The 20010-nt window shown below is 36.9% G+C and overlaps 2 protein-coding genes and 2 pseudogenes across 2 annotated transcripts in view; all 4 read left to right on the top strand.

The window, feature by feature from the left end:
• The window catches only part of LOC149218400 (uncharacterized), an 83814-nt gene extending 71188 nt beyond the window's left edge, over window positions 1-12626 (top strand). Inside the window, exons 2-4 of the mRNA XM_089386552.1 lie at window positions 11043-11129; window positions 11246-12039; window positions 12345-12626. Coding sequence (XP_089242678.1) covers window positions 11043-11129; window positions 11246-12039; window positions 12345-12626 — 1163 coding nt within the window. The remainder of the gene's footprint in view (window positions 1-11042; window positions 11130-11245; window positions 12040-12344) is intronic.
• Window positions 12627-12666: 40 nt separating this feature from the next.
• Window positions 12667-13404, top strand: LOC149218399 (protein DECREASED SIZE EXCLUSION LIMIT 1 pseudogene; annotated as a pseudogene).
• Window positions 13405-13489: 85 nt separating this feature from the next.
• On the top strand, window positions 13490-17684 carry LOC149218398 (uncharacterized). The gene is made up of 3 exons (XM_089386551.1): window positions 13490-13552; window positions 16297-17097; window positions 17403-17684. Exons 1-3 carry the CDS (start codon window positions 13490-13492, stop codon window positions 17682-17684), a joined length of 1146 nt encoding a protein of 381 aa, XP_089242677.1.
• A 29-nt stretch (window positions 17685-17713) lies between these two features.
• On the top strand, window positions 17714-18462 carry LOC149218397 (protein DECREASED SIZE EXCLUSION LIMIT 1 pseudogene; annotated as a pseudogene).
• The last annotated feature ends 1548 nt before the right edge of the window (window positions 18463-20010 follow it).

Here is a 20010-nt window from a genome sequence, read left to right as displayed (position 1 = left end):
AAGTTGTGTTAGAACAACATCATAAGATGTTTGAGAAGCGGAAGTGTACAAAATGAAATGATTAGAAAAAAATGGAGTAGTTAAAGAGGGAGCATTTATAATGGCTTGTTTGATTAAATCAAAAGCTTCCCTTTCCTTATGTATCCACTTAAAGACCTAATTTTTATTAATCATGATTTGTAATGGTAAAACAATTTGGGAAAAGTGAGGAAATCTCTTAAGAAAATTTATCTGACTTAGAAAGGACTGCATAGATTTTTTTTTGTGGGGCAAAGGAATTTCAAAAATTTATTTTATTCTATTAGGATCAATACAAATGCATTTTTTAGATACAATAAACCCTGAAAGCTTTCCTTTATTTAGAGCGAAATAAGATTTCTTTGGAATTAATGAAATTCCATACTTCTTGCAGCATTCAAAGATCCCTTTTAAGTCATGCAAATGGTTTCTTGTCTTCTTGGAGTAAACAGTTCTGTCATCCAAATAAACAACAACAATTTTGTTTATCAGACCCTTGAAAGCTATGTCCATGGCTCTTTGGAAGGTTTCCCCTACGTTTATTAAACCAAAAGGCATTTTTTGGTAGGCATAGGTTCCCCATTTAGTCTTGAACATAATCTTTAACCTATCATCTAGGTGGACCAAGATTTGATTATACCCTGAAAAACCATCAAGGAAGGACATTAGTTCGGAACAAGCTACTAATTGTAGTATCTGTTCCATGATCGGTAATGGGAAATTGTTCTTCTGACAAGCTTTACTCGGATTCCTAAAATCTATGAAAATACGAATATCACCATTTTTCTTCCTGACAGGTACTAAGTTTGAAACCCATTTTGAATGCCTAACAGGAAAGATAATCTTGGCTTTAAGGAGTTTATTCAACTCAGACTTGATTTGGCTTTCTAGATTGGGGTGAATTTTCCTTAATTTATGTTGTATTGGTTTGTCATTGGATATCATCAGAATAATGTGTTATATGATGGAGGTATCATATGTTTTAAGATCTTCGTAGCTCCAAGCAAAGATACCCTTATACTTTTTTAATAAATGAATGAAGGCTAATCTCTCATCAGGTGAGAGACCAAGTCCTAAATTGATGTTTTGGGGTTTGAGATCAGTTCCAAGGTTTACTAGTCAAAATCTTAAGGTTGAATTTTGGAGTTTAGAATTAGTAATCTTCTTCAATATGTCAGTTAGCTCATAAAGATCTTCAAGCTTCACCACAGATTTAGGTATGGGATTTTCCTTGGCTTTCTATTTCAACTCATTGTCATGTTCATTTTCATCAATTATCTGATCATCATATGATCCTTTAGATGTTAAAAAGCTTAGGATATCTTCATCATCATTAAACACTCGCCAATTAGTGACATTATCGGGAATCGATGGTCGAAAAATTAATTCTATAGAAAACCTATATGGACTGTAGTTTTCTGATGGTATAAGCTTGGATGCTATATTAACTAGAAGGTCAACACTTGCATTTTGAAGTCTAGGAATAGAAGAAATGTTGAATGCTAAAAAATATGAAGTAAGGGTTTGAACCAGTGATTAATAATGTTTTAAATGTCTAGAGAGACAATGAATGGTGTTTCTCACTTGTCTGATAAAAATTCTAGAATCTCGAAATACTTGAAGATATTTGATATCAAGACCTGTTTCTTTATACAAACCCTCGATCAGTGCATCATATTCAACAATATTATTTGTGCATTCAAACTCTAACCTACATGCTATCATTATTTGGACTAATTAATATACAACCAACTCCTGCACCATCATTGGATTTAGATCCATCAAAATATAATTCCCAAAATAAAGATTTAACTAATGGTTTATCTACAAGATTTATACATTTGGAAGAATCTGTTTGTGAAAATTTCTCAATCTGAGAAGTAACAGAGTTATCCAAAAAACATAACTTCTGTGCATTGAAATTTCCTGAAAATGACTCAGCAGAGTAGTTTCCAATGTTATTGTTAAAATCTACTAGTTCATTTTCATCTTCAAAATCAGTTACTGAATACGTCAAATGTTTTTCTTAGTCAATTCTGATTTGATTTGGATTTCCATTGTAAGAGAGCCACATATGAGACCAATCTGTTGCAAAATAACCATGAAGTTTCTCAGACCAATCCCTGCTAAGAATTAAACCATAAAATTCAGGAATATTAGCAACTAGTATGTTAATTACTTGACAAACTTTTGGATTAGAAGAAAGTCTAATGCTGACTGAATTCATTTCCCCTAAAACCTCGACTTTTGTTCTATCAAGTTGGACAATGTGAATTGCAGAATTTTGGGGTGAGACATTTAATTTCGTGCAGACTAATCTTGGCATTATGTTTGAAGAGGCCCCTGAGTCTATTAAGCAGTTGTGATTATTTTTATTAAATATTTCATAAGTCAAGAGGAAAGGGGGAGTGTGTGAGTTAGATCTATCACCAATTAAGATAGCATCAGTGGAATCAACCTTGTTTGATGAATCATTAGGAGGCTTACCCATTCCTCTAGAAGCTTTGGATATAACAACAACAGGAAGAGGAGAAGCAAGAACTGCATTCAATTCTTTGAGTAAAAGATTTTGCTGTTGTTTAAGCTTACTAAGCTCATGGAGAGAGATATTTTCTCTGGCTTTATTCATGTCCTCCACTATGTTATATTCCATAGTATCTACAACTACCAAGTTTTTGGATGAGGATGGAGGATTAAATGAGGAAGGGGTTGGTTGAGGAGATGTGGAAAGAGAATTTTTACTGACAAATTTATCTTTAGCAGCAGAAGTTGAAGGCTTTTTCTTTTGGGTTGATTGTACAAAATCAATAGGGCCTTTACTCCTACTACTAACAAGTAAATCTTCTTGCTCATCTTCATTATTCTAAGTACGTAGGATAAAATTCCACATCCCATGCACCTCAACCAATTATTCATCTCTGGATTCATCAGCAGATAATGTTGTTTCTTCATCATCTTCATCCAAATTAGACTCAGCATTAGATATTGTATTTGGAGGTTGAGGATTAGATGTTTGATTTCTCTTGAAGGATCTAAAAGGTTTTTTAGAAGAGGACTCAACTACCTGTTTTTTAATTTCTACCATCTCATTTGACATGGTTTTAAAGACTTTTTGTAAGCCTTCAAGATCGAAGGGATCCTTAGGGGATTTCTTCTTTAATTCATCCTTAAAAGTAACCATTTTTGTCTTTCTTTCTTCTTGGGCAATATTCTTTTCTAATGCAATTATTCACTTTTCTACAAACATGGCTTCTTTCATGTTTTATACTAAAGTAGCCTTATTGACTCTATCCACAAAAATTGTTATATTGGAAGGAAGAGAGGAAATGTACTATTCGATCTATACATCAACACCAGGGCTTGATGTAACTGGGATTTTGTTTAGAAATTTATCAAATATGGAATTAAAATATTTGATCGTTTCACCTAATTTTGCTTTTAAATCAGAAAGATCATTAATAAGGGATGCAGTTGTGTAGTCATCACCGAATTTAACTAAAAATTGTTCTTCAAACATTTCCCAATTAGTAATAGACCCTGGTGGTAATGAAAAATACCATGAACCTGCCAATCCTTGAATAGTGTAGGGAAATAATATTACTACATAGTCTTCTTCAACTAATCCATTAAGATTAATGGCTAACATATAATTGTGGAGATTCTCTTCAACAGGTAATCCATCATAAGGATTAAATTTGGAAGCCATATTTTAAGATGTTTAGGTAGAGGATGGAGGGGTGTTGGCATTTGCACAACTCCAGGATTGGTCCATAGTCTAATTGGTGGTGGGGGTGGATTTTGTTGTAATCATGCCATTACTAGAGTTTGGGAAGAGGTGGATGTTGAGGGTGATTGTGTAAAAGAAGAGGCAAGTTGTGTATTGGTGCTATATCATCTGGCACCAATATTTTGATAAGAATGGGTATTAAGAGGATTTATTGGAGCGAATGAAGGAGTTTGTGGAGGTGAGTTTGACAGAATCTCACTAGTGGATGTTTGTGACTCAGATTTCTACGTCTTTTTTCTGGAAAGAAGGAAGAGGAAATTCAAATGGAGGAACCCCAAGCTTCTCTCTTTGAGAACGAGTTAAAATCTGAGTGGGTTGTAAAGTAGAGGTTACACTTCCTTCAGAAGTTTCAGATGGCACAGGATTTTCTACCGAAATAAAAATTTCTCCCAATTTCTTTATTAAAGTCTGGACTTCAGGTGATTCTGGATTATAATCTGAAGAGGGTACTTCAGGAAATGTGCTAGGATATTTAGGAGGTGATTGCTCAACTTCTGATCTAGAAATAGGAGTTTTGGATGAAGATCTAGAAGTTGGGGGTGATCTTGAGGGGGAGTGACTCTTAGAATGGCTTTTTAATTTAGATTCAATTATTTTTTCCATTCATAGTTGGAAGCCCTCCTTCTAGTGCCAAAAATGTTGATGCCTCGAAAATTGCTACAAAAACATTAGGGATAACCACCTGGTCAGGGACTTGAATACTGTTCCTTTTCTATTTGGAATAGTGGCACCGAATGGATATAATGGGACTAGTTTCCCAATAAAATGTGATAGAATGGATGTAGAGTGCTTATAACCGAATCTACATCATAAATGGAAGTGATTATAAACTGAAATACATGTATTAGTCTATCTATTACCCAGGGTTACTTATGTTTATGAGATCTAAAATAATTGTCCTTAGTGCATGATAATAAAGATTAATCAAACACTTGCAGAAATGAAAAGCATTTAAGATAATTATTTTGATTAAATAGTTAATCAAAATAATTGATGAAACTCGTATCGCAATTAAATAACTTAACAAATCACTTATATATGTATTAAAGATGACAATTCTAGCATGTTCAGAAATGAATTAATGCAAAATTGCGTTAGAAAAGATACATATAATAAAAAATATAAAGAGGAATGACTATCAATTCATAAACAAAACAGAAATAAAATGATAAAAGTACTTGATGTATGTTACTTTGTTCATGAAAGAAATAGTTATGGTCCAGTATTTCTCATTAAGATGGTTTCAAGAATAAAAATGTGCAAGCTCTCACATCCTTCTCTACAAAACTTCAGAACCTTGATCCGGTCATTCTACTAAGATAAGCTTGAAAGTACAAAAGTGCAAGCTTCCAAAGCCTTTCCTTATAAAATTTGGGGACCCTTTCTTTGTAGACATGAAAGGGTTTATATAACAAAACTAAAATGTAAAAATAGAAAAATACATAAAAAGTGTTGAGGAGGTTGAAACAACTCTCCTTAAAATAAGAGATAATAAGACAAAAATAGAAGTTGTTGAAATGATGAGCTCATGAATGTAATTGTGTCTATTCTTCCATTCATTGCTTGAGCTCGTAAATATCTAACATTGGCTTAACTTCAAGGGGCTGACCTGTCCTCATGTGTAGCTGTCCAGTGTACACTGTACACTGCATCTGAAAGCGCAAGAATCATATGAGTTGATGAGTCATCCAGGCAATGGAGCATTAGCCACTGACTGTGTGGCTTCAAAAGATATTTCCATTACATCTCCTAGTCAATTTTGGTCAACTTTTTAATTGCTTCTTCCTTTTCTTTTGAAATTTCTTGCCATTGCCTTTCCAGAACTTTAATATTAGGAAGATTACCAGGTGGGCATTCTTGAATCAGGTTGGCATTATGCAGGTTATCATTGATAGTTTCAATGACTTTTTTGGCAACATCGTTTTCCCTAGAGACTTCTCTTTCTGCTTATTTCAACTGAATGTCCCAACCAGTAAAGGGGATTTCCTTGTGATACTTCTCTACTCTTGGAATTTATACTGCTTTTCCTTCTAATGTATCCTGCCATGTTATAAATCCTGAGATTTTATCATCAATGTCATCGAAAGTCACCCTCAGATCGAATGATTGATTCATCAATGAATCACTTTTGACACATAGTGGATTGATGATTGATAACTTCTGACAAAATATCACGTGTTGTTGTGATAACAGGGTGTTTAGCTCGAATGCTTCCTTTATAAAGTCTTCCACTTTATGATTTTCCTTCAGTTGATCAAGTGAAAAGTGGAGTTGTCGGATTTGAGAATCCTTAGTATTGATTTCTGCCTAATGTTGGAGCTTTAATTGATCAAAAATCTACTGGAGTTGAGACAAATGTGTCTTCAATTGTTGATCAATACTTTGTTTTTCCTCTACCAACTTCTTTTCCAACTGTTGAATCCTTTCTTCCTTTTCCATGTTTAGTTCTCGAAATTCTGTTGTTTATCAATCGTGGCAAATGCATAAGCACCTGAAAACTATGAAAACTTTGTTAAATTATCTGAAGGATCAGTTTGTGTATCCTTCCACACTATGTCCATTGCTATATCACCGAGAACGAATGTTGATGATTGCTTCGTTCTTCTCCTTTTCCTTGTATTTTCACCACAACCCGATGTTTGGGATTATAAAAGACATTGAGAGGAGGGATTTATTCCACTTTAAGGATAATTTCAGATGAACCGAGATGATTTCAATTTCATCTATATTGACAAATTTATTAGAAGCCCTATCAGTAAACGAGTTTTTTCTAGTGTTCTTGGGTGTGATGACTATTTTCTCCAGCTCAGTATTCTCTGCCCTTTGTTTTCCTTTTAAATGTTGATCAAACTATTTCCAGGCTTCACCCAGTTCATTATTGAAGGCAGTTTTATCAATATGCATTTATGTGGATTTATATTCCACTTCAATATATTTAGAAACTTGCTCTGAGTCCTGTTCATAATTATGTCCTGAATTCTGCTTTGAATTTTGCTCTGAATTTTGCTCTGCATTCTGTTCTTCTTGGGAAATTGGTTGAGAAATCCTCAACATATCCAAAGGGATGTTCTGCAGTCTTTTTTCCCTGTATTCTTTGAATAGTGCCAGATTGTTTGGATTAAGTTTCAATGTAGCCTATTGAAAATAGCAACAAGAAATGCTAAATATAGAAGTGCTAAAAATAGCACTGCCATAAATAGCATTTCGAGATACCTTCCTATTTTAGTTAGTCCCTGAACTAAAATTGAGAAGTAAAATTCGAATTTGCTCTTAGCAGTTGTTTGATTAATAATTAATTAATTCATCTTGAGTTAATTAGTTGGAAAAAATAAAACATGAAGTCTATGTGAGGACATGCAACAATTATCCCATTGATTGAGGAATTTATCCCTTAGTTAAAGAGATAAGGATGAGTTGTAATTAGTTAGTTCAGTTAACTGAGTTAAGTCCAATTAGATTAGTTCAAATAGTTTGTTGAACTAATTGTGAGTTCAGTTAGTTAATGCATGTATGCATGTAACTGTTGCACTTCAGATAATTGAATATTCGCTCATAAATAACTCTTTCATGTTAGTTCAGTCAGAGAACCAGTTGAGATCAAAGGAAGGGACAGTGTACTATCAGTTGGAGGATTTTTCCTATATAGGAAACTCATTCATGCAAAAGGAATTATCTCCTTCAGGATTGCGCAGTTACTTCTGAGTTTAGTGAGCAGTGTGAGAGGTGAATTCACACAGGTGGCAGAATTGGACCCCAGGAGAATCTGCGCAAGGAAATAGGAGGCTTGGAGGGTAGAGGAGAAGGTTTGTGAGAAGCCTTTGACTATATATGAGTAGCTAAGGGATTGTACTGAGAGTTGGATAGCTTGTAAGCTAAAGCTTTGTGTAATCTGGACATATTTCCACTTGTATGATAATACAGAGATCGGGATTTTTAGCTGAGGCTTTCCCCAGAGTATTCTTCTGTGTTCTATTTGATCTTGCTCATAATCGATTAAGCTTCCACAAGTTTGTTGTAGAAGTAGATCTGGTATTTTTCTTTAGTATATTTCATAATTTGTTGATCTACAGTGGGAATTCCTACATAGCCAGGTGGTCTGCTTGTGAAAATATATCGACAGACACAAATAGGTCATCATAGTCATCATCTTCATGACTGAATTGCCTGATTTTTACTTGAGTAGTAGCATTCTGTGCTACTTTGTTTGGATCAAATTGCTTGCCAGACATAGTAGCAAGATTAAAGCATTTTATGTTATCAATTTCAAGCAAATCATGTAGAGCATGTACACCGCATTGGATAGGGAATTAAGGCCATAAACATTTCTTGGCTTTCTTTAGGGTTTTTCTCAATCCATCCCCTACAGTTTGATAGGAAATCTCCCTGGCTAGTAGTTTATCAGGGACATATAATGGGATAACATGAGGAGCTGATATACTTCCATAGACTCTAACATAGGTAAATAGTTCTTCACCAAACCACCTGCTTATAGGCATGAAATCAATTTTTTCCTCTTCGAACAGTCTTGGGGATATTTTATCAAAAACAGCTTGGTGTATTGGCAGAATGACTTTGTGGCAAATTTTATAAAAATGGGTGTGGAAATTAGACCCCCACAAGATTTTATGATATACATGGATAGGATTGGGGTCTTGAATGGTTCATTTCCACCCCATGCTTGGGAAATATGAAGTGAAACAAACTGCATCCATGATATATGCACTCATAAAGAATGGTGGAACTACTTTGGTAGTAACATACTGATTTTGTCTGTATTCTCGAATTTGGGAGGAAATATTATTTGAAGGATAGTGCCCCAATCCATTATATAAGAATCTGATGCTGGCTCAATAAGAGAAACCCATTCAACTAAGAATTTAGTTGTATTGGGGGGCCCGAATAGCCTACACATCATAGTTGCGACATAACAATAGGGAGAGGCAAGAGAAGATAAAGAGTACATACCCGATCTTTCATGTTTGTATTTGTTTGGGTTGGATCTCCATCGTCTAATTAGATCTAATTCCACCTTATTCTCGCTTGCAAACTGTTCGAGGAAAGCTTTTCCATATACCTTTTGTGGGTCGGGTATATGGTACATTTTCTTCAAATATTGAGTTGTAAAAGACTCAGTGAATGTTTTTCTTGAAGTCAAGAATGCCTTATTGATGATATTGATGTTCTCAATTATCCATTTCACCATATCGGTATAAGGAAGGATCTTGGGTCAAGAAGCGATCTTGTGAAGAAAAGAGATGGCGACTTCATTGTTGGAGGCTTTAGAAGATGAAGTAGCATTTGCTGTTACCACTCTCTGAATTACCTTGGTTCATTCACTTTCAAGCAATTGATACTTAAATTCCCATGAGGATGATCTAATGTTTATCGTGCATGTAGTGTTCAAGAAAAGTGGGGGAATTTCTATTACTTCAGAAACATGAGGTGTGGGTTTCAAATATGCCATAATTTTCTTTCCTTTATTTGCTTTTTTCATTCTGTTACATTGCTTCTTTTCGAGATTAGCCTGCAATTAGAAACACAGAGGAATGAAGAACAACATGTTTGAAATGTGGGAGCATTGAACATACAAAGTTTGAAATGATGGCGAATATAGTTTAAATGCAAAAAATATGAAATATCTACATACATACCATCAAATCACCTTGGGGATTTAAATCATAAATACCGTTACAAGTTCTTAATAACTGAAATCATGGCTTCATGTGATAATTTATTATTCCATTAATAGATCGTATTGCAAAAAACCTTTCAAACGGTAATTGTAAACATGTCTCAATGTGTTTTCCTGATATGCGATTGCGATACCATTATATTGGCGGTTTGGGTATCGGAAGTCCGCGATGCGATGATCGTAATATCATAATCAGGGGTTTGGAGCGGAGGACAATGGAAATGACCAAAAGCCTTTTGTGATTGTGAAATTGCGAGGAATGATGTGGTAGTGGAGCGACATTCCTTTTTCAAATTTGCGATTCATCCTCACGCAACATGTTTTATCGCATATCACCAATCGGAGTGGTCCTCGAGGCCTCTAAATTTCACTTGTTATAAGTTTTGTGATGTGGGTAAGCTTTGATATAGAGCGGCTATGTTAACAATACTTAAGGTTTTTAAAGCTTAAGTATGTTTTTTGTTCTCGGGGAATAATATGCATTGGGATATGTGATATGCAATGTTATTTATCACATAACTTTGTTTTAAAAGGATAAAAAGAGGGGTGCTCTTTAGGACTTGCGAAATGCAATAACGTTGGGACTTATTGAAGGCAGGCTCATTTGAGTTGTTCAGGCCAATTAAATTTGGATTTTTATTCTAATAAACTCAAATTTGTCCTTTTTAAAACACTAAAATGTTTTTTCTTCTATGATTTAAAAAATTTGAAGGGTCCCCATTATTTATATAATAATTTCCTAAGAGATTTATATATAAATAATTGGGGGTGTTGTTGAATAGCACAACAACTTGATACAATATGAAGAAACAAGAAGAACCTGAGCGGTATGAACCTCACTCTCTACGGGAAAAGTGCAATCAACTGAAGGTTGAATCAAGTTAACCACTTTCTCAACCAATGGTTGGTTGGGAACAGACTCATGGGATTCACATCCAGAGAAAGTGGGATTGATTGAAGATGGATTTAATCAATTACTTCATCAACTAGTGGAGTATTTGGGGAAAGTTTTAGATAACCAACTAGAATCTCATGTTGAGAAGTAGTAAGGGTTTCTAATAGTTTGGAGGCTTCATCGAAAAGGTGAATTGGATGATTCCATTCACATAAATTATATGGAAACTTAACTTTACCCTTCTTTCTGTGGATCTTATTAGCATTAGTCGATGGTTGGTCACCAACATGATCTCCAGAGGCTGATGAAAAGGGTTAATATGAGGCTACATACCAAACTTCTAATACATGGGGAATATCAGGACAATATTTAAGGAGGTGTTCACCCTTACAAAGCATTCAAGGGACTTTTAATTTACGAGGATTTGAAGGACTAGCTACATCAACAACAATGGTTGCTTGTTTACCCCTTGCTTATTTGCCTCCTTCATATTCTTCATTTTCTCCTTTTTCTTATCCTCTTGGTTACTAACACCAATAATTTCACCATGTTAGACTCCGTCTCTTGTCAGAGATTGATTCTTCTTCAAAACAGGGTTTTGAAGAAGAAATCATTAATGTGTTGTTTAAATTATGTAATTTATGTTCCAGCTTTTCAAAAATCAGCAGCAAACTTCAAAGCTCCTATCCCTGCACAAGCACAATTCAAAGCATCATCAACACAAGAGGAAAAAAGTTGTTTGTTGGACGATGGGATCTCTTTGGTTCATCATGCTTTCAACAGAGGCATCATGTGTTTTGACACTGCAGATATGTATGGGCCTTTCACAAATGAAATCCAAGTTAGCAAAAAGGTTTGCCCCGTGAGAAAGTTCAGCAGTCAACTTGTTCATCTTGCCTGTACACAGCAATACATTTTCCACTTAATCAAATGATCTCCTGGACCGCACTCAATAACAATAGCTCACTAAACGTACATGAAGGGGGATGCCTTGGTGCAGTGAGGAGGCTGGACCATTGCCACCAGAATGTTCAAAAGCATATATGGTCATCCCGCAGACAGAAAGTACCAAGATTGTGTAAACTGCATGCAAACATAAATGTTTCCAAGACTAGCATTTCTGACAATTACAGTCAAGGAGTCTTCAGAGAAAAAGATGACAAGATTCCATTTTGGAGGAAAGAGTTTCCTACAAGTCGAGCCACTTCAAATGTCAGAGTTAATGCTAGACAGGATTCTGATATTATGCATATTGTACATGTTACAGCTGAACTGGCTCCCATAGCAAAGGTCGGTGGGTTAGGTGATGTTGTTACTGGTCTTGCAAGAGCTTGTCTAAATAGAGGACATAGAGTGGAAATAATGCTTCTTTTCTATGAATGCATTCAGAAGAATCAGATAAATGATTTGACTCTTTCAGACACATACTCATCATATTATAATGGAGATTGGGTATCTACTCGTGCATACCGTGGTCATGTTACTGGAATACCAGTGATACTTATTGAACCAGACAACCACTTTTTCAAGGGACACTGTGTCTACGGGGGTTCATATAATGAGCTAGAAGCTTATTTGTTTTTCAGCCGTGCCTGTCTTGAATTGATGCAAGTGACTGCCACCCAGCCTGACATCATTCACGTTCAGGTATTGTGTACAGTAACGCAATCACTACAGTTTCACCAACATATGTTCAGGAAACACTTTGCTCGGGTCGGTTGTCCAATACATTACTGCAATATCGTGAAAAATATGTTGGCATTCTAAATGGAATTGACACTGTAATATGGGACCCAGCTACTGATGTCTTTTTGCCAGTTCATTTCCAAGCACATGAGATTGAAGGGAAGAGGATTTGCAAGCAATATGTTCAAAGGGGACTTGGTTTAGACTCAAATCTTATGACAATGAGTTGAAGATAGATCCGTCAGAGTGTAAAATTTTATTGACAGATCCACCTCTCAAATCCTTCAAAGAACCGTGAAAAAATGATTGAGACTATGTTTGAGAAGTACAACTTTGCGAGTGTCTTTATCCAAATTCAAGCTGTTCTGACATTGTATGCCCAAGGGCTATTGACTGGTCTTGTTGTAGACTCTGGAGATGGTATGACCCATGTGGTGCCTGTCGTTGATGGCTATTCCTTTCCACATCTCACAAAACGTATGCATATAGCTGGACGTCACATTACCTCTTATCTTTTGATCTTCTTCTTCGCCGTGGGTATGCATTAAATAGAACTGCAGATTTTGAGACTGTCAGGGAAAAGTATTTATGGCTATAGCTGGAGAGGAACCATCAGTGGTTGAGATTTGGGATGTTGATAGTGGAGAGCAAGTAGTGTATTTGAAGTCTCCCGACATTGATTCCCATGGAAAGCCTACAGAATTCTCTACCAAGTCGAAAGGGATGTGCATGGCTATTCAGACATTCTTTTCTCCCAAGTCACAAGGATTCTTAAATGTTTTAGTAGGGTACGAGGATGGAAGCCTTGCTTGGTGGGATTTAAGGAATCCAAGGACACCTGTTACTTCCATTAAAAATTTCATTCTGAACCGGTTCTAAGCCTTGCCCTAGATGAAGAGTGCAGAGGTGGTGTCACTGGGGCAGCTGATGAAAAAATTGTGTGTTTCTCCTTGGATTATGATACGGGTATGTGTCTTTTGAAGAAAGAAATCAATCATTCATATCCAGGCATATCAGACATCTCTATAAGAAAAGATAACAGAATTTTTGCAACAGCTGGTTGGGATCACAGGGTTCGTATGTATGATTATCATAAAGGGAAACCGCTTGCAATCTTGAAATATCACTCGGCAACGGTTACTAGTGTTTCATTTTTGAAGGATTGCAAATTATTAGCATCATCATCTGAAAATGCTACTATTGCCTTGTGGTCGTTATATCCACCTGGTGTTTAGTTTAACATCTGTATATTTTTGTTTACATGGGAAATTGATACAAGTCAATTTCACAAGTGTATTCTAGAATTTAAACTATATTTTATGAGTTTATTGCTGGAAGAGGCCGAGTTCATTAGCTGGGGGCTGAGATCATTTGTTGGAGGCCGAGTTAGTTTGCAGAGGACCGAATTGATATGAAGGAAATTGAGCTATTTGCTGGAGATGTTTCACAGGTTCCACTGATTGATCTGTTGCATGTATATAGAAGAAAGGTCCTTTAGGAGGTTTGTTGAAGATTGCTTAGAAGAGGCAGTTGTGGTTTACATTGATCATCTCCTTACTCAGAAAAACTACATCAAGGAGAAAACACTTGAAAAGATGCGTGCCTGTTATCTTGTCAGATCAAATAGAGTTACCTTTCCAAAACATTTTAGACTACAGTCAGTTTTCCATCAAGCGGCCGGCTACACGGATAGGAGTGGAGCTTTTGGAATATTTGGATTCCATAACAGATATAGAAATAAAAAGGACGATTGAACACCTAGCAGCAGAGAATAAGATTTCGATTGCCTATGTTATTTTTAGCAAAGGGAAGGACACCTGTAATGCCACCTATTCACCAGATTTGCCTCGAACTTAGCCAAATCATCAACAGAATTCAGTGGAAAGAGCGCCATTCTCCCTTCAGGAAAGCGCTGATTATTTTTAGTTATTTTGTTAATAAGGATAAAACAAATCCCTCATCTTGGGGTCGACTTGTTTTTCCCCAGCTATAGTTTGTTTGATATTTTTGTGAGGTTCGTTAAAACAGCGCCCTTTTTTTTGGGCAGTAGTTTGACTTATTGTATTAAAAAATTCATTTGTAAGAGAGAGGGAAGGAGGGGAGTTTTTTTCTGAGCGCTGGGAGCTGCTGGAGAAGCAGAGAGCTTTTTATTGTACAGTTTTCAAACAGAGAATTTAATGGAATTTCACAGCTCTGTTTGCTGAGATTCATGTGGTATGTTGATTTAGCATAAGTTTTTCCCTTTGTCTCATATGTAATCAGTTATGTTCCATTTCATTTCATGACCCTTTCAAGCTGAACAAATGAAGTGATTAGGTAGGAATTCATAGTATTATATGCTCCTCCTATAAGTTTGTTCGCATTCGATGTTTTCTACTGTTTAAGGAGGATTCAGAGTTATTGTCTGCCCTCCTTAGCTCCTCACCAGTCTTGCCATCCCATTTGAAACCAGATTTGGTGTTAAATTGCATGCCTACCTTGCCTCAGTGATAACCTATGTAGTCATTATATTTTTCTGTTTGAAGCTGTGATTTTGCCCATGTAGCCCAGAAAAGCCCCGTCATTCCATTAAAAAACCCAAAAATCATTAAATCAACCCCCCTTTATCAATTTACTAGCCTAATATCTTTGATCCTAATTGGTCAGCCTAATTATATTATAAGATCTTTCAAATTTGACCCGAGAGAGCCTTCTCATACCTCGTAGGGCTAGCTACGAGGTGAAATGGTTTGATGTAGCCTTGAAGGTTTACCTTCCTCAGCCTAGGGTGAAATCTCAAGCGCTAACATATTGGCGACCATACTGGGGAGAACATATTAATCGTTTGCTCATTGTCGTGTTATTTCATAAGTCTTAGACGGAGCCTGAAGTTACGCCAGAAGCCTTCGAAAACGCTCTTGTTTTACATCAGCGCAAGTAGATAAACGCTGCTTCAGTCTATCTCCGTGGGATTTGTGAACATAGCGCTTCATTGACACTTTACCCCAGTACATATATCAAGTTCAGATCTGATTGTTGATAGTGGACAACGATCAGACACTTGAAAGGCTGAATCATTCACCTGGCGACTCCAACTCGATCCAGACATTCCAGTGCCTGTTGATATGTTCATGCAATGGTAGGGTATGTGGCAGACCCTGCACTTTGTGAAGTTCTAGATGGAGTTAGAGAGATGTTAGCAGGTATTGAAATTAATGAAGAATTTTTCAGTATTTTCCTTCAATGTGTGAAATCTTCGAAGCTTCATCTTGAAGGCAAAACTAGATTTTATGAGTTAGTTGTTGAAAGAGTTGAAAATGAGATTCAGTATCTCGATGAGCAGATCCACTCTTATGATTTCCAAGACCCTAAAAAGTTCTTGGAAATCCTTCCTCCATCGAAACAAGAAATAACAGATTTGCCTATAGAGGTATACATTGACAATGTGCAGCTGGAAATATGCATTGCAGAGTTGGGGCAGCCAACAGAGGCCGGTGTCCGTGATCCTATTGCGGCATATATGGACATATTTTTCACTCTGATGGACAGATCAGGCTGTCTTTTCCGTGACCGGGCTCAGTATGTGCATGAAGGGCTGCCAGCAATTGCATCTGTGACTTCGTGGCAGCATTCTCAAGCGGCTTCATTTTCAGGTTTACTTGAATGGCTAATTTGGCATTTTAGTATAACTTGATCTATTCTTTGTACAACAGATTAGAATAGATTATGTACATAAATAAGCAGCCACAAGGGCAGCATCTTGTTTCAGTTGGCTTTTAGTTTGTTTGAGTTCAGTTTCAGTGTGAAAATAATTCTTCAGCTGTGTTGATTTGTTGATGATGACTCCATTGCCCAATGGTGGAGGCACGGTCTGCTCTCCCAAAGTTCTGCGGTTCTTGGCACCTCCAGGAAGCTGCAGCTGCCATCCCAAATGGAGCCGATGTTAGACTCCGTCTCTTGTCAGAGATTGATTCTTCTTCAAAACAGGGTTTTGAAGAAGAAATCATTAATGTGTTGTTTAAATTATGTAATTTATGTTCCAGCTTTTCAAAAATCAGCAGCAAACTTCAAAGCTCCTATCCCTGCACAAGCACAATTCAAAGCATCATCAGCACAAGAGGCAAAAAGTTGTTTGTTGGACGATGGGATCTCTTTGGTTCATCATGCTTTCAACAGAGGCATCATGTGTTTTGACACTGCAGATATGTATGGGCCTTTCACAAATGAAATCCAAGTTAGCAAAAAGGTTTGCCCCGTGAGAAAGTTCAGCAGTCAACTTGTTCATCTTGCCTGTACACAACAATACATTTTCCACTTAATCAAATGATCTCCTGGACCGCACTCAATAACAATAGCTCACTAAACGTACATGAAGGGGGATGCCTTGGTGCAGTGAGGAGGCTGGACCATTGCCACCAGAATGTTCAAAAGCATATATGGTCATCCCGCAGACAGAAAGTACCAAGGTTGTGTAAACTGCATGCAAACATAAATGTTTCCAAGACTAGCATTTCTGACAATTACAGTCAAGGAGTCTTCAGAGAAAAAGATGACAAGATTCCATTTTGGAGGAAAGAGTTTCCTACAAGTCGAGCCACTTCAAATGTCAGAGTTAATGCTAGACAGGATTCTGATATTATGCATATTGGACATGTTACAGCTGAACTGGCTCCCATAGCAAAGGTCGGTGGGTTAGGTGATGTTGTTACTGGTCTTGCAAGAGCTTGTCTAAATAGAGGACATAGAGTGGAAATAATGCTTCTTTTCTATGAATGCATTCAGAAGAATCAGATAAATGATTTGACTCTTTCAGACACATACTCATCATATTATAATGGAGATTGGGTATCTACTCGTGCATACCGTGGTCATGTTACTGGAATACCAGTGATACTTATTGAACCAGACAACCACTTTTTCAAGGGACACTGTGTCTACGGGGGTTCATATAATGAGCTAGAAGCTTATTTGTTTTTCAGCCGTGCCTGTCTTGAATTGATGCAAGTGACTGCCACCCAGCCTGACATCATTCACGTTCAGGTATTGTGTACAGTAACGCAATCACTACAGTTTCACCAACATATGTTCAGGAAACACTTTGCTCGGGTCGGTTGTCCAATACATTACTGCAATATCGTGAAAAATATGTTGGCATTCTAAATGGAATTGACACTGTAATATGGGACCCAGCTACTGATGTCTTTTTGCTAGTTCATTTCCAAGCACATGAGATTGAAGGGAAGAGGATTTGCAAGCAATATGTTCAAAGGGGACTTGGTTTAGACTCAAATCTTATGACAATGAGTTGAAGATAGATCCGTCAGAGTGTAAAATTTTATTGACAGATCCACCTCTCAAATCCTTCAAAGAACCGTGAAAAAATGATTGAGACTATGTTTGAGAAGTACAACTTTGCGAGTGTCTTTATCCAAATTCAAGCTGTTCTGACATTGTATGCCCAAGGGCTATTGACTGGTCTTGTTGTAGACTCTGGAGATGGTGTGACCCATGTGGTGCCTGTCGTTGATGGCTATTCCTTTCCACATCTCACAAAACGTATGAATATAGCTGGACGTCACATTACCTCTTATCTTTTGATCTTCTTCTTCGCCGTGGGTATGCATTAAATAGAACTGCAGATTTTGAGACTGTCAGGGAAAAGTATTTATGGCTATAGCTGGAGAGGAACCATCAGTGGTTGAGATTTGGGATGTTGATAGTGGAGAGCAAGTAGTGCATTTGAAGTCTCCCGACATTGATTCCCATGGAAAGCCTACAGAATTCTCTACCAAGTCGAAAGGGATGTGCATGGCTATTCAGACATTCTTTTCTCCCAAGTCACAAGGATTCTTAAATGTTTTAGTAGGGTACGAGGATGGAAGCCTTGCTTGGTGGGATTTAAGGAATCCAAGGACACCTGTTACTTCCATTAAAAATTTCATTCTGAACCGGTTCTAAGCCTTGCCCTAGATGAAGAGTGCAGAGGTGGTGTCACTGGGGCAGCTGATGAAAAAATTGTGTGTTTCTCCTTGGATTATGATACGGGTATGTGTCTTTTGAAGAAAGAAATCAATCATTCATATCCAGGCATATCAGACATCTCTATAAGAAAAGATAACAGAATTTTTGCAACAGCTGGTTGGGATCACAGGGTTCGTATGTATGATTATCATAAAGGGAAACCGCTTGCAATCTTGAAATATCACTCGGCAACGGTTACTAGTGTTTCATTTTCGAAGGATTGCAAATTATTAGCATCATCATCTGAAAATGCTACTATTGCCTTGTGGTCGTTATATCCACCTGGTGTTTAGTTTAACATCTGTATATTTTTGTTTACATGGGAAATTGATACAAGTCAATTTCACAAGTGTATTCTAGAATTTAAACTATATTTTATGAGTTTATTGCTGGAAGAGGCCGAGTTCATTAGCTGGGGGCTGAGATCATTTGTTGGAGGCCGAGTTAGTTTGCAGAGGACCGAATTGATATGAAGGAAATTGAGCTATTTGCTGGAGATGTTTCACAGGTTCCACTGATTGATCTGTTGCATGTATATAGAAGAAAGGTTCTTTAGGAGGTTTGTTGAAGATTGCTTAGAAGAGGCAGTTGTGGTTTACATTGATCATCTCCTTACTCAGAAAAACTACATCAAGGAGAAAACACTTGAAAAGATGCGTGCTTGTTATCTTGTCAGATCAAATAGAGTTACCTTTCCAAAACATTTTAGACTACAGTCAATTTTCCATCAAGCGGCCGGCTACACGGATAGGAGTGGAGATTTTGGAATATTTGGATTCCATAACAGATATAGAAATAAAAAGGACGATTGAACACCTAGCAGCAGAGAATAAGATTTCGATTGCCTATGTTATTTTTAGCAAAGGGAAGGACACCTGTAATGCCACCTATTCACCAGATTTGCCTCGAACTTAGCCAAATCATCAACAGAATTCAGTGGAAAGAGCGCCATTCTCCCTTCAGGAAAGCGCTGATTATTTTTAGTTATTTTGTTAATAAGGATAAAACAAATCCCTCATCTTGGGGTCGACTTGTTTTTCCCCAGCTATAGTTTGTTTGATATTTTTGTGAGGTTCGTTAAAACAGCGCCCTTTTTTTTGGGCAGTAGTTTGACTTATTGTATTAAAAAATTCATTTGTAAGAGAGAGGGAAGGAGGGGAGTTTTTTTCTGAGCACTGGGAGCTGCTGGAGAAGCAGAGAGCTTTTTATTGTACAGTTTTCAAACAGAGAATTTAATGGAATTTCACAGCTCTGTTTGCTGAGATTCATGTGGTATGTTGATTTAGCATAAGTTTTTCCCTTTGTCTCATATGTAATCAGTTATGTTCCATTTCATTTCATGACCCTTTCAAGCTGAACAAATGAAGTGATTAGGTAGGAATTCATAGTATTATATGCTCCTCCTATAAGTTTGTTCGCATTCGATGTTTTCTACTGTTTAAGGAGGATTCAGAGTTATTGTCTGCCCTCCTTAGCTCCTCACCAGTCTTGCCATCCCATTTGAAACCAGATTTGGTGTTAAATTGCATGCCTACCTTGCCTTAGTGATAACCTATGTAGTCATTATATTTTTCTGTTTGAAGCTGTGATTTTGCCCATGTAGCCCAGAAAAGCCCCGTCATTCCATTAAAAAACCCCAAAAATAATTAAATCAACCCCCCTTTATCAATTTACTAGCCTAATATCTTTGATCCTAATTGGTCAGCCTAATTATATTATAAGATCTTTCAAATCTGACCCGAGAGAGCCTTCTCATACCTCGTAGGGCTAGCTACGAGGTGAAATGGTTTGATGTAGCCTTGAAGGTTTACCTTCCTCAGCCTAGGGTGAAATCTCAAGCACTAACACACCAGACAAGGAAGAAGAAAGGGAATAAGAGACAATGAGGGAAGAAGGAAAAGGGTCAATTTGAGGATTAAATTGAGTTTGATG

Source organism: Pinus tabuliformis, chromosome Q (assembly GCF_031772625.1).
Source record: "Pinus tabuliformis cultivar Carrire ecotype Pingquan chromosome Q, CPIR1, whole genome shotgun sequence".
Classification (NCBI taxonomy): Eukaryota; Viridiplantae; Streptophyta; class Pinopsida; order Pinales; family Pinaceae; genus Pinus; species Pinus tabuliformis.
The sequence above is the reverse complement of the archived record's forward strand: the minus strand, read 5'-3'. Positions and strand labels throughout refer to the sequence as shown.

What these genes read in the sequence shown, in the direction of transcription:
- LOC149218398 (XM_089386551.1), top strand. Translation starts at nt 13,490, where the DNA reads ATGAAGGAAATTGAGCTATTTGCTGGAGATGTTTCACAGGTTCCACTG. An exon ending in CACTGATTGATCTGTTGCAT is followed by an intron (nt 13,553 to 16,296) that starts GTATATAGAAGA and finishes AATCCAAGTTAG; the next exon opens with CAAAAAGGTTTGCCCCGTGA. An exon ending in CTGACATCATTCACGTTCAG is followed by an intron (nt 17,098 to 17,402) that starts GTATTGTGTACA and finishes TTTTATTGACAG; the next exon opens with ATCCACCTCTCAAATCCTTC.